Genomic DNA, 14,701 nt, shown 5'->3' with positions numbered 1-14,701 from the left:
CTTATGCCCATGACAGGATCTCTCCATTCAGACTGGCATGGCTGTACCTTCACATTTGGCTTCAAGCTCTTCTGGCCTTCACGTGTCACAGTCATCTCCAGAGTGGAGCCTCATGTACCAACCCCAGTGCCACTGCCTGGGACCTGGACTTAGGAGACATGTTACTTAGGCTATGGAATACAGTACCAGGAACTTGGGCCTCTAAAATCAGAGCCAAATCATAGATCTCCTAGTTCTTAGGCTCTAGGAGAAAAGATACAAATTCATAAAGCAGATCCTCAAACCTATATATGTCTAGTTCCCTGAAGCCTTGGTTAGCAGCCTCATCAGTTGAAGAAAAGAAGAATTAATTCTACTAAAAGGCAGAGAGGAAGAAAGACCTGGAAAATTCAGGAATAGTGCAGGAGAGCAAATTCAAGATCTCTTCCAACACCCTGCAGACTTCCTCAGGGGTCTTCTGGCTTTTGTTCTTCTTATACTTGAGCTTGGAGGCTATAGTCCTGAAGAACCAGAATCTGGATCTACCTGTTAGCAGTCAGAGAAATTTGGACCTATTATGTCTCTTGCTGAAGGTTATCTAGATTTAATTTGACCATCAGGATAATATGAGCACTCTACCCCATGGCCAGATCTTGCTTGACTGACCCAGGAATTGCAGATAGGATATGCTTCCTGCATTGCTTGTAGCAAATTATTCACAATATGTGCCAGCCTATTGCCCCATCATCGCCATCTCTTTGCCATGATGTCTGGCTTTGAAACAGCAGCTGGTTAAACTGGACCTGACTTTAGAAAGGAGTCAAGGCTATGCTATCTCCTTGCTTTGATGGGAAAACATCTCTCAGCCCATCATTGCCTCTATTTCTGATAAGCTTTGGTCACATCCTATGACTCTGTCAAGTATACAGATATGGCGCATTACTAAACCGCACAATGAACTCACTAAAGTAAACTAATCTAGTGGAAAAGAGACTGAGGCTCACCCTTATCCAGAAAGTCAAAGTGTGCACATTGGATTTGACAAGCCCTTTATTTCCTAGGGACCCTCACAACTGTCTTACCATTGGTATAGGTAGTGTCTGGGTGCAGCAGAAACCTCTCCTGACATTCAACTAAGGTCTCTGGAAACTGTAGTCTGATGGGATCACCCCATGCAACCAGTTCTGGTCTGGGAGTTCTGAGTACTCGTTCTCAGCTACCTTGATCCTACCTTCTCTGTACCAACATTCTGTCATAAGATCTTAAGACCCCATATCTTTTCCCCAGGATCTTTTCCCTACTGTTCCTTTTACACCCCCTTCCACATGCCTTTCACTATCTTCAATCTTTTGTAGCTGAATCGCACATATCCAGAAAATTTGCCAAGCATTTAAAATACTAAGTGGTTCATTCCCTGGCTGGTTTGGCTCAGTGGATTGAGCACTGGCCTGAAAACTGAAAGGTTGCTGCTGGTTGAATTTCCTGTCAGGGCACGTGCCTGGGTTGTGAGACAGGTCCCCAGCTGGGGGTGTGCGAGAGGCAACCAATTGATGTCTCTTTCCCTCTCTTTCTCCCTCCTTTCCCTCTCTCTAAAAATAAAGAAAATCTTTTTTAAAACAATAATAAGTGGTTCAGGATTGAAGCTTTTCCATCAACCAGCTGAACAAAGTGCAGTTAGACCCACCGGCATCGGGAAGAAAATATAAAATTATGTAACTTTTGGCTTCTTGAAGGGATACAGAGTCTCCCAAGTCCTGAGATTTATGTAAACATTTTTTTGCATCTGTATATTTGAACAAAGGTAAAGGATGATTAACCAATAATGGCATTTTCACATATTGATTCCATTTTTTTATATGCTCTGTTTTACACCTGGTTTCCTTCTGATCTCCCATGCCAGCTAACACCAGCCCTGTCTGTAGTTATCTTAGAGTCTGGTCTAGAGGGCCTGGCCTGAACCTTTATCAGCCTTTTTAACTTCAGACTTTACCTTGATATCCTATACCATTCTTGACCTGCTTCTCTGAGAGACTTTGAATCTTTTTATCTCTAGTCCAATCTCAGAAATATATTAGACTGAGAAGTAGGCCTTACCCAGAGTTTGCCCAAGAACAGTCAGGGGTACCAGATCTCTCCTCAAGCCTCCCACAGAACTCCCAAGCCTGCTTACCCCCCATGCAGAATGATGTGACTTCTGTCTGTAAACACTGACTGAATTATGCTCACTGAGAAAGGGGAGAGTCTTGCTGTATGATGAAGTCTCACTACCCCCTTCTTTTAGACTCACTGTATGATGCCAACATTCTTCTTTCCTGCAAGAGATGCCCAGGGGCTCTGACCATCTCTGCTTCTCTCTTAGCTCACCTTGGAGCTGAGTGGCTACATTTCCCAGTAATGCTTGTGCCAGTCAGTGCCCCCCTCATTGTCTCTCCCTCTTCTCTTTCTTTATCTTGTGCTCCCTGCCGTGGTACCCCCCAACCCCTCCAGAGCTGCTGGATGACCAGCACCCTGTGGTCCGGTTGCTGCGCCGTTTTTCCTCTGACTGCCCAGGGGGCCGGCCAGTCTCCTTGGATGCCACGCTGGCGCATCACCTGCACCAGTGCTCCTACCACCTGCGCCTCTTCCGGAACTGGCTGCGCTCAGGCCAGGATGACCCCGAGTGCCTCTACGGTACCCCTTACCACCAAGCTGGCTGCTGCCACTACCCTGGCTGGGACTGACTGCTTTGCTTATTGCACTTTTGGCAGGAGAGCCCACCTGTTCCTTTCTCCTATTTACCCTGAGGTTATGTGATTTGCACTTAGTTGCTTGGATGGGATTGGTGCCAGAGTGCCTGGTAGCTGTAGCATTGGCTGCTCCTCCTTCCTCACTGCCTCCTAATGCTACGCATTCCCAGTTCTATTAAGTACAAGAGTAGTCTCTTGCCCTGGAATATATTTTTATCTCTATAACCTTATACTACCACCATCTTCAAATTCAGGCATTTTTCTATCTACTCTGAGGAGCTAGAGACTGTACCTCTCTTGCTCTCCTGCCACTAGAGTACATGGAGAAATTGAAGCACAGAGGTCTCAATTGAATCCTTGAAGCAAACAAGGGCCAGAAGTTAGACAATGATGAGGTATAGTTCTTTGGAGGTTTTAGTCCTTGGTGAATAGGAGGCTATGTCTTGCATAGATATTGCTGTCCTGCCTACCCTTAGTCCCCTGAAGGAGATGTAGAGGAGGCATAGGAAAGATTGGAGACTGAAGAAGTGGTTGGGATGTGTGCTTCTTGATTCTCCAACAGGAAGTTTTTTTCTTTCTTTCTTTTCAATAGGCCCTAGGATTAGGGTTACACATTTAGTTTAACCTTTTACCCTAGCAGTGGACCACATTGGAATTATTGGGTTCAGAGCAGAGAATCAGTGTTTATTGTTTCTTCTAGGGTGTTTGCCTGTTTTCCTGATGGAATAAGAAAATCCTAGCAAGTCTGGGGTCTTCCATTGAGGGCAGAAGGGAGGACATTTGATGTGATGGAAATAACCAAGAAAGAACTTCCATCCCCCAGCCTGTTCATGCATGTGATTTTCCTGGGCTGAGCTCCATATGTATTGCATGCCCTCCAGCTTGCTTCCAAATATTCTAGCCTTTCTACCCATATCCTATATCTGCACGAACCCCTTCTCAGATTACATGCTCTCCTCCTTAATCTGGTTCTCTTATACATGATCCTTGAAATCTGCTGTTTCTTCCCAGCTCCATATGACCTCCCTAACCTCATTTACACCTACAGTTTCACCCCTTACCTATGGACCTTTGGTTTATTCCTCCAGAAAGTGCAACAGCAATGTAGGTGCTTACCCTATTGGAATTCTGTTGAATTTTCCATGGGACATTGCAGGCTCTCCATAGGTAGGATGAGAGGTGATTTGATTCACCTGGAGGCCTTGGCAGGTAGATTTTTTAGGAAGTCTGGAGGTGACAGAAGTAGATTTCTTTGGGGGCTCTAAAGAGTTCCCTTTCCTAAGAATCTTGGATACCCCACACTCCATAAGCCACGGACTCTCCCGATGGCTCTCAGGGACTCTCCATGCTTCCTTGGCCAGTTGGGGTGTATCTGGCAGGAGTAATATTGACTTTGCCCATCTCTTTTCTAACAGGATTTGAAGGGTGCTCCATGGTGCCTACCGTCTACCCCCTAGAAACACTGCATAATGCCCTCTCCCTGCGTCAAGTGAGTGAATTCTTGAGTAGAGTCTGCCAGCGCCACACTGAATCCCAAGCACAGGCGCCTGCAGGTATGGAGAATACTCTTGTCTTGTATTCCTATCTCTGCCTCACTCCCGTGCTTCCTAGAACATGAATAACCAATTAAAAAGATAGGTATTCCAAAAATATATAAAAGTAGACTTGAAAAAATGTTTAATTGCATAAGCCAACTCAAATCATAGAAATATCACTCTTTCCCAAGTAAATTTATGAATTTAGTGTTATCCCAATCAAAGTATTGATGGCTTTCTTTTTTTTTTTTTCCTGATAAAGAGATTTTATTTGCTTATTTACCAATTTGTATTTTTAAAATCATTTTATAAATATCAGATTTACTAATATGACATTCTAAACTATCCTGCACACTGGGGGCAAGGCAACCCTCTATCCTAATAGGAAAAGTGCTAGGAAATCTAAATGTGGTAATATAAGGTTACTCTGATGTTATTTTTGCTTTTCTTTTTGTCTTTTAATTTTGTACTTTTATGTATTTATTTTTTTAATCATTGTTCAAGTACAGTTTTCTCCCTTTTACTCCCAATCCAACCCACCCCCTCAACCCTCCCCACTTCCCTCCCATAAAACAGATTTTTTAATAATGGAGTTGGGACAACTAAATAGTTATTTGACAAAAATTAACATTGAATCCATACTTCATGCAATATGCCAATATAAACTCCATGTAGATCAGAGAGATGAATGTAAAAATTAAACCATACAGTAGGTAGCTCCAAGGGCTTGTCTTTTTGAAGGAATGCCAAAAAATCCAGAAAAACATGACAGAACCAACTTTGTCAGAACTCTGGAAAATAGTAAAAGGTTTGTAACACCCAGGAAAATACTGGATCAAGAAGGAAGTAACCTAAAAGTAGCAGGAAGCTTTCTAGTATTTTTACTTGACTTCCCACCCATCTCCCCACCTTGGCAGCAGCCTTGAAGATGGCAACCCTATATTGTTAGCGTGGGACCCTGGTTCCAGAGAGAGCAGAACAGACCTTATCTCAAAGAACTGTGTTTGTTCTAATTTATGTGGGGGCTGCCTGAAGGACTGACACAGGATGCCTACCTTTGTTTCATCTAACTTGGAACTCTCCCAGTGTATAAATGTGGCTATGCAGAGGGTATTTCTTGAAAGCATTGTAAGATAAATGAACAATATGCTGTCAGGGGAAAAATATATATAGTTAAGGCAAACAATAGGCATCCTGAAAGCCTGGGAGGAAAACTTAGGCAGAGAGTTTCTTTAGGAAGTTAGGCATTCAAGCCCACCCACATATACTGGGAAATTTAAAAAGCTATGTGCATGCCTAGGGAAGGACACATGAGCACAAAAAGACATGAGAAGACACAAAGCTTTTACCTCTGGCTGAATTCTAGACTGGGCACAAGCAAAGAGTGAAGGTTAAGGTGGTGTTGTAAACAGTCTGCCTAAGTGTTGAAGGAGTACCTGAACATAGACCAATTTGGCAAAGACTGTAAGAGTTCCTCTCCCTTCCTCTGCTTTCTGCTCTCTTCCCTCCTTCTCCCCCTTTTTGGTTCCTGGCACATTCAAAGAAAACACTTGCTGAACATAAACTAAAGGAATAAGACTTCACAGACCCCACATGATAAAGAAGACAAAATTTACAAAAATAGTTTAGAAAAATCACTAAACAAACAGCTACAGGCCATAGCAAACAACAAAGACAAACCTTGAGGAAGAGAGGCTAATGTGATTTTTCAGAGTTAATACATTAAAATACTCAAAATGTCCAATTTTCAACAAAAAATTATTAAAATATGCAAAGAAGACAATGTGGTCCATTCACAGAAGAAATGAACAGAAGTGGTCCTCGAGGAAACACAGACATTAGACTTACTAGGAAAATATTTTTTTAAGATTTTATTTATTTATTTTTAGAGAGGGAAGGGAGGGAGAAAGCGAGAGAGACAGACAGACAGATAAACATCAATGTGTGGTTGCTAGGGGCCGTGGCCTGCAACCCAGGCATGTGCCCTGACTGGGAATTGAACCTGCAATGCTTTGGTTCGCAGCCCACGTTCAATCCACTGAGCTATGCCAGCCAGAGCGAGACAAATATTTTAAATGAGGAAAAGAAACCAGAGACAAAGAACTAAAAACAATCTGAAGAACGATGTCTCAACAAATAGAGAATACCATTAAAGAGATAGAAAAAATAAAAAAGAAACCAAACAAAACCTGGGGCTGAAAATATAACAAAAATGAAAAATTTACCAGAGGATTTCTTAGAAGATTTGCAGGCAGAAGAAAGAATTAGCAAACTTAAAGCTGGGTCCTTTGAAAAATATCCAGTCTGAAGAGGAGAAATAAGAAAAGAATGAGGAAAAATGAATAAAGCCAAAGACATTTGTCAGACATCATTAACATGCCAACATATGCATAATGAGAGCCCTAGGAGGAGAAGAGAGAGGGAAAGAGGTAAAAAATATAATTGAAGAAATAATGGCTGAAAACTTCTCAAATTTGGTAAAGACATAAATCTTTACAACCAAATAGTTGAAAGATAAGTGCAAAGAGATCTACACTGGGACACATTACACTCAAATTGTCAAAATACAAAGACAGAGAAAATACTGAAAGTAGCAAAAGAAAAGTAACTTGCCACATAGAAGTGATCTTTCATAAGATTTACAACACATTTCTCATCAGAAACTGTAGAGGCCAGAGAGCAATGGGATGAGGTATTAAAGTGCCAAAAGAAAAAAAAAAAACCTATCAACCAAGAATTGGCAAAGCTCTTCAAAAATGAAGGATAAATTAAGGAATTCCCAGATAAACAGAAATTGAGAGAGTTTGTCACTGGTAGACCTGCCCTAAAAGGAGGCTTTTAGGTTGAAATGAAAGAACACTAGACAGTAACTTGAAGCCACACCAAAAAATAAAGAACTCTGATAAAGTTAATTACATTGGTGAATATAAAAGCCAGCATTATAGTATTTTTTATTTGCAGCTCTTCTTTTTGTTTCATGTATGAATTAATACACAAATCAACAAAACAATCACTGTAAGTCTGTGTTAATTAGCATATAATGTATAAAGATATAATTTGAGACAATAACAACATAAGGAGAGGACTGAGCCTAATAGGAGCAGAGTTTTTGTATGTTATTGAAGCTAGATTACTATTGATTCAAATAAGATTAATATAAATTTATGATGTTAAGTGTAATCCCCATGGTAACCAATGGGGAAAAACCTAAAACATATACAGAAACAGAGATGAGAAGGGAATCAAAATGGTTCACTACAAAAAAAATCAATTAAACACAACAGGTGGTAGTAACGAAGGAAATGAGGAATGAAAACGTTGTATGGCAGGGGTGTCAAACTCATTTTCACCGGGGGCCACATCAGCCTTGAGGTTGCCTTCAAAGGGCTGAATGTAATGTTAGGATTGTATAAATGTAACTACTTAACAGTTAAGTGAGAGCTCGGCATTGCCACCGGGTAGAAACAAGGTGCTGCACAGGAGAAAACAAAGTGGAGGGCTGGATTTGGCTTGTGGGCCTTGTGTTTGCCACCTGTGTTGTATGACATACAGAGAACATAGCAAAATGGCAGAAATAAGCCCTTTCTCACCAGTAGTTGTTTTAAATGTAAATGAATAAAACTCTCCAAGCAAAAGGCAGAGATTAGCAGAATAGATTTTTTTTTAATTTATTCACTTTTAGAGAGGGAAGGGAGGGGGAGAGAAAGAGAGAGAGAGAGAGAGAGAGAGAGAAACATCAATGTGCCGTTGCTGGGGGTTATGGCCTGCAACCCAAGCATGTACCCTGGCAGGGAATCAAACCTGCGACACTTTGGTTCACATCCCGCGCTCAATCCACTGAGCTACGCCAGCCACGGCCAGAATAGATTTTTTTTTTAATTACCCAACTATATGTTACAAGAGACTAACTTTAAAACCAAAGACACAAATAGGTTGAAAGTAAAAGGATCTATTCCATGCAAACAAGAACCAATGAGAGCTGGAGTTTACTAATGTCAGATGAAATAGTCTTTAAGTCAAAATTTTTTCAAGAGACAGAGAAGGTCCTTATATATTGATAAAAGTCAATTCATCAAGAAAATAGAATGATTATAAACATATACTCACCAAACAACAGAGCCCCAAAATATTTGAAGCAAACAATGACAGAACTGAAGGGAGAAATAGACAGTTCTGCAATAGTGAATAGTTGGAGACTTCAATACCCCACTCTCAGTAATAGATAAACACCTAGACAGAGATTAGTATGGAAACAGAGAACTTGAACAACACCATAAGCCAAGTAAACCTAACAGACATAGAGCATTCCATCTAACAATAGAATACAGATTCTTTTGTTAAACTAATTTATTGGGGTGACATTGGTTAATAAAATTATATAGGTTTCAAGTGTACAATTCTATAATACATTATATATTTCATTGTGTGTTTACCACCCAAAGTGAAATCTTTTTTTTTATCACTGTATATTTGACCCCCCTTTACCTTTTACTACTCCCACAGCTCCCCTTCCCTCTGGTAACCACCATACTGTTGTCTCTGTGTACGAGTTTTTGGTTGGTTGGTTTTCTTGTTTGTTCATTTGTTGCTTTCAGTTTTATGTCCCACATGTGAGTGAAATTATATGGTTCTTGACTTTTCTCTCTGACTTATTTCACTTAGCATGATATTTTCATGATCCATCCATGTTGTTGCAAATGGCAGTATTGCATCTTTTTATGTAAACAAATCGGTAATGCAAATAAGATAAGTGACTATGTTTCTATTGGGAACCAGGGTTTTCAAAGTAAGATAGATATGAGTATAAACTCAAAAGATTTTTAAAATACTGTAATTTTATTTTATTCTTATTTTTTTAATTTATTGATTTTGGGGTGAGGGGGGAGAGAGAGAGAGAACACTGATTTGTTGTTCCATGTATTTATGCATTCCTTGGTTGATTCTTGTATGTGCCCTGAATGGGAATCAAACCCACAACTTTGGCCTTTTGGAACAATGCTCTCACCAATTGAGCTACCTGGCCTGGGCCTAAAAATGCTGTGATTTTAAATTTGAATAGAAACTAGCAATATGAATTCAGTTTTTTTTAAAGTGATATTTCTAACATTAGGCATTAGCAGTAGTAGCAATGAGCTCCCTTAGCACACAGATCTTGGCCTCTACATACCATTCCCTACTACCAGGATTCCATGGGAAAATGACTGATTCTTGGTCTAGTGCATATTTTTTCACCTTTAATAAAAGAAATCACACACTCCCAACCCTGAGCCTCTATAGGCATTTTTTCCCTAATCGCCCCCCCACTGCACAAAATTTTAATACCATAGATATACTGTATATTTATTTATGTATTGTGGCCATATGATGGATACAAACCAATTGCATATCTAAGAATTTTTTCACCCTCACCAATAATTAATTTTGTTGAGAATGCATGGTCTAGGGCAATGAAGGCACAAGGGATTCTGGGACATGTAACAAAAGCATAGAAGCAATCAATCCTGAGGAAGCTCCCACTGATGAGAATTGGAATATTTTAGCATTAAAAAGAATAATTCACTGTAATTAGTTAAAGTGCACTGAATATATAAAAATCTACAAATTCATAATGAATCTTACAAAAACAAAATAAAATAATTATCATTTGTCACTATTGGACAACACTGTTCAACAACTCTTTTCTTTAAAAACTAATTAAAGGGAAATAAGCACATCCTTTTTAGTAACAACTACAGTTCAGTGTAACTAAATAGCCCCAGTTGAAGAGTGAAAGCTTTGCCCTGGCTGGAGTGGCTCACTTGGTTAGGCATTGTCCTGCAACCTGAAAGGTTATTGGTTCAATTCCTTGTCAGAGCACATGCCTGTGTTGCAGGTTCAGTCCCCGATTGGGGTACAAGAGACAACAATCAATGTTTCTTTCCCTCTCTTTCTCCCTCCCTTTCCCTCTCTCTAAAAATGAATAAATACAATCCTTTTTATTAAAAAAAAGAGGAAAAGCCCTTCTTTAAAGATACTATGCCAGCTAATAAAATTTCTGTATAGGAAAAAAACCCAGCTAATAAATTGATAGAATTAGAAAATCATCACTTGACACCCCTAATAAAATAATTACAGATCATCAATGGATACTAACACAATTAGTTGAAATGTTGGTGGGCTTGCATGGTGTCAAAGGATCACCTCTCATTAGAAGGGGAAAACTTTACAATGGGGGATTTTATGGGTAACACTTTAGGCCAGTTGATAAATTTAGCATTACTTAGTGGGACAATGAGACATTATGTGCCTCCAATATAATATAAAGTACACAGGATCACTTCTTCAGGTATTCTTGCCAAAGTTATTTAAACTGAATAATCTAATGTAGCCTCTTATAGCTAATTTCCAGTTTATAGGAGATAAAATGGATAGTGATACAAGTTAAATGATTTTATGAAGAAGCAATCAGATGAATTCAGAATGTGAGAAATGCCATTGTGTGAAATGACTGACTGTTCTTTTCAAAAAGCCACTATGAAAAAAATAAATGGACAGGAGGGCACTATCCTAAATTACAAGAGATTTTGGAGACAACCAAATACAATGCATGGTTCATGTTTAGATCTTAGTAGAAAAGACATTTTTTAAAAATCTAATTTTATTAAGTAGTTTTACACAAGGAGCTGTTCACAATCTGCAGTTAAAACATTGTATGTTCCTGGCTGCTTAATTACAAAATTTTCAGAACAATGAAAAACATATTCAAAGAAACTCAAGACTTTAAAAGAAAAGTACTGTGGTTCCTTAAAATAACAAAAAATCAGATGTAGACACTTGAGGAGAATAATGAGGATTTTTTTTAAACATAACATCTACCGTACTTTATGAAGTAGGTTTTTCCTTTGTTTGTAGCACAAGTTTAAGTGCCCAGAGACTAAAGTAATAATTTACCGGGAACCATTTCAAAAGTAAAATATTTTACATTTATCATTTAACACATACTATTTTTAAAATGTTTTAATACATAACACTTTAAAGCAGAATACTTCCCAACTAGTACCAACAGTCTCATCAGATAACTCAAATATTAACATTTCCCTGTGTTAACTCTGAAACTAATACACTATATTTTTCTTTCATTTGTATCAGACTTTGATGGAGAGGGAAGTATGTCTAAGTTCACCACACATTCTTTGCATATGATACTTTGTATTTATAAGCTGACTTTAAATTTTAAAAATACCTAATATTTTGAACAGTGGCTTCAGATTCATTTTATGTCCCCCTCTTTTGAGTCCTTTTTTTGCAGACCAATATAATTGAAAAAATTATTCAAGCCCTGGCTGGCGTAGCTCAGTGGATTGAGCACGGACTGTGAATCAAAGCATCGCAGGTTCAGTTCCCAGTCAGGGCATATGTCTGGGTTGCAGGCCACGGCCCCCAGCAACCGCACATTGATGTCTCTCTCTCTTTCTTTCTCCTTCCCTTACCTCTCTAAAAATAAATAAATAAAATCATAAATGTTAACTACTAAAAAAATTATTCAAAAACTTTTAAACAAAAGCACTTAAGTTATCCATGTTTTTACCTGTACACTGAAATTTCTTGGCAAGATAAGCATCCAGAAGACCCTGAAACCAGTGTCTATTTTAAATGTTTTTTTTTTTTTTTTGGTCATGAGTGAAAAAGAACATTTGCCATGTTCTCAGGCTTTATAAAAGACATTTTTCAAATAATTGGGGGAAATTTGAATATGGATTAGATGTTACATGATATTCAGGTATTATTTTTAATTCTGTTAGGTTTATTAGTAGTATATGTCTATATAGGAGAAATTCCTTATATTTTAGAAATGCATGTTAAAGTATTTAGAGGTGAAATGTTTCATGATGTCTGTCATTTATTTTAGAGAACTTCAGCATGAAGAAGTAGATGAAACAACTATGGCAACATGTTGACATGAGCTAATGTGTTAAATATAGGAGATGAGTGTATCAGTATTGATTGTACTAGTTTTTCAATGACTTTTAAAAAATATATTTGAAAATATTCATAATATAAAGTTTAAAATATTAAAAATTATGTGAAGGATGTTTCTTTCCAGCCTGAGGAAATATAAGCTGGTTGACTTATGTTGAGAACTGTGGGTCTTGGATTCTTCTTCATGTACTTTTTTTTCCTTCCCTTTCTCTCCCCCACCTATCCAGCTCTCTTTGAGTCTATGCACAGCAACCAGGCCTCAGATAGCCCATTTTCCCCACCCCGTACTCTTCATTCACCTACCATACAACTTCAGCAACGCTCTGAGAAGCCCCCTTGGTGTAAGTAATCCTTTTGGAACTACCTAGACAAAGGCCAAGAGGGATGGGGGAATTGGTGAGTGAGAGACCTCTCTATGGAGGGAAGTGAAAATGAGGGTTGAAAGACCAGGAATAACCAGTCAGGGAAGCAGTCACATCTGCCTCTTCTAAGCTGAAGGGAGGATATGTGTGCTGTGTCTGTCACCTCTGTCCTCCACGCCCCTTCTATCTCATTGGGGAGGCTCCAAAAAGATAGTGGTCCAGAGAGTCCTTCGGGGAAGAAAAGATGAAGACTTCAATCTCCTCAGATCCTCATTTGGTCTCTACAGCATCCTCAAGTGAAGATGACTTGGGAGGAAACTTGAATGTATAGAAAAGCTGGGAGGAGGAAACTAGGATCTGCTACTACTCTCTAGATGTCCTTTCTCTCAAGTTGTCTGTTCTTAGTACAAGTTGAGGTGCTGCTTTTCCCCACCTGTTCTTCATTATCTTTAGCCTATCACTAATTATCCTAGAACAATGGGGGCCACAAGGATTTTTAGGGTAATTATAAGGGGAGGGAGATATCAGTAGTAATCAGAAGGGAGGTAAGGGCTGGAGACACCACTGATGGAAAATCCCTTCCTTATTCATCCTGTCTCCGGGGAATAACTAAAATCAAACACACCTTTCACTATTTTACTTGGATAGGACTTAAGTAGATGCATACTTCAGCATTGGGGTACTAAATACTTACTGAATTTTGCCTTTCTGTGGCACCCTGAATGCTGAAGAAACTTTCCTTCCTAACACTAAGAATTCTCCCCCTGAAATTCAGATTATCCTACACTCACCTTGCCATTGTCCCTTTTACCTCTCTCCTGTAGTGTTTATGGTTCTGAGCCCCTCTAGCCCTTCTCCCCTTCTCCCACTTATGTTTCTGTCTGACCTCTTTGATTTGCCTGAATCAAACCACTAGCCAAATATTAAGGCTAATTCTATGTTTGAGTGAATACAGCCTACAGCTTTTTTTTTTCTTGTTTGTAATCTTAGTATCAGGTGTATAACCTCATTGGTAAGTATTTTGGGGGCCTGTCTCTTTGCTCTAAATAAGCCTTATTAGCTCAAAACCATGTTCCTCTTTTTTTTTAACATTTATTTATTTATTTATTTATTTATTTTTGCTTGAAGCATGCCTCCTCTGATCCTTCACAAAAAGAGGTTGTCAGCATACCTTAAACTGAATGATTGATAGAACCTTTGTAGGCTTGGGTTTACAAACTTTCCCAGGTCCTCTTTGATTAAAAGATATTCAGGTGGCCTCTATTTCCAAAATCTATAATTATTTATATCAGAGTGCTTTAAATATAAAGTTATAATGCCATCAATAAATATATTTACAAAAGGAAAAGTAGATTAGTCCCCAGCTAGAGGTCAATGAAGAAGTAGAGGTTGGGGTAGGAATTGTCCCACAGTGTAAATGAAGATCCTACAGCTTTCATTTTATTACTGTCAGGATCTGGGAAATTAGATTTTATATTTTATGTGTATTTAATATCCACAAACCTGTAACACTGTATGTCCCAACACTTATAGGGTCTTAACTTTGGATCCATGGATGGATTTCAGGGTAAAGTTTATGAACCACAGGAATTATATGTAAAGATTAGTGTAATTATTCATATGTACATTTCTCTGGGAAGGTAGTCCATGACTTTCATTAGAGTTTCAAAGGCGTCAGTGAGCCCCAGAAAGTTTAGTTAAAAACTGCTGCCAGAGATTCTATGATATTCTTCCATCTTTAGATAAATCATTTTCCCTTCTACCGTTCTGTTCACAAGGTTTTTCTCCATACTTCTGCTTACTTGTATCTTGGGCTATAAACAATGATTACCTCTGCCTCAGAAATATATTGATTGCTTTAAAGAAATGATTCTTAACCAAAGATGTAATTGGGAGTGTTTCAACAAAATATATTACCCTTATATCCGTCTCTACTGCATACCTTTACCCTAAACCTACAAATTAGAATCTCTGGAATTGATTAGAATCTATGTAACCCTAATTATGAGCCACTGGGATAAAGTGTTCATTCATATGCTTCCAGATGTGAATGAGGGATCGTGAGAATTTGGAATTGGGATAGGGATACATTGGTGAAAGAACTGGATGAAAGAGGCCTCAACACTGTCTCCTGAAGCCT

At 38.8% G+C, this 14,701-nt stretch overlaps 1 protein-coding gene across 20 annotated transcripts in view; it reads left to right on the top strand.

The window, feature by feature from the left end:
• PPIP5K1 (diphosphoinositol pentakisphosphate kinase 1) overlaps positions 1-14,701 on the top strand; it is a 39,096-nt gene that overhangs the window by 22,168 nt on the left and 2,227 nt on the right. For 11 of the 20 annotated variants that reach the window (XM_045822151.1, XM_045822160.1, XM_045822154.1 and 8 more), the window contains 3 exons: positions 2,467-2,649; positions 4,121-4,258; positions 12,427-12,540. In XM_045822151.1, coding sequence (XP_045678107.1) covers positions 2,467-2,649; positions 4,121-4,258; positions 12,427-12,540 — 435 coding nt within the window. The remainder of the gene's footprint in view (positions 1-2,466; positions 2,650-4,120; positions 4,259-12,426; positions 12,541-14,701) is intronic. The other 9 variants (XM_045822165.1, XM_045822161.1, XM_045822158.1 and 6 more) reach the window with 1 other exon arrangement.

The sequence above is a fragment of the Phyllostomus hastatus genome, unplaced genomic scaffold (assembly GCF_019186645.2).
Source record: "Phyllostomus hastatus isolate PE091 unplaced genomic scaffold, TTU_PhHast_1.1 phas_scaffold_501, whole genome shotgun sequence".
NCBI classification, from domain to species: Eukaryota; Metazoa; Chordata; class Mammalia; order Chiroptera; family Phyllostomidae; genus Phyllostomus; species Phyllostomus hastatus.
This window is presented reverse-complemented; position numbering and strand designations above follow the sequence as displayed.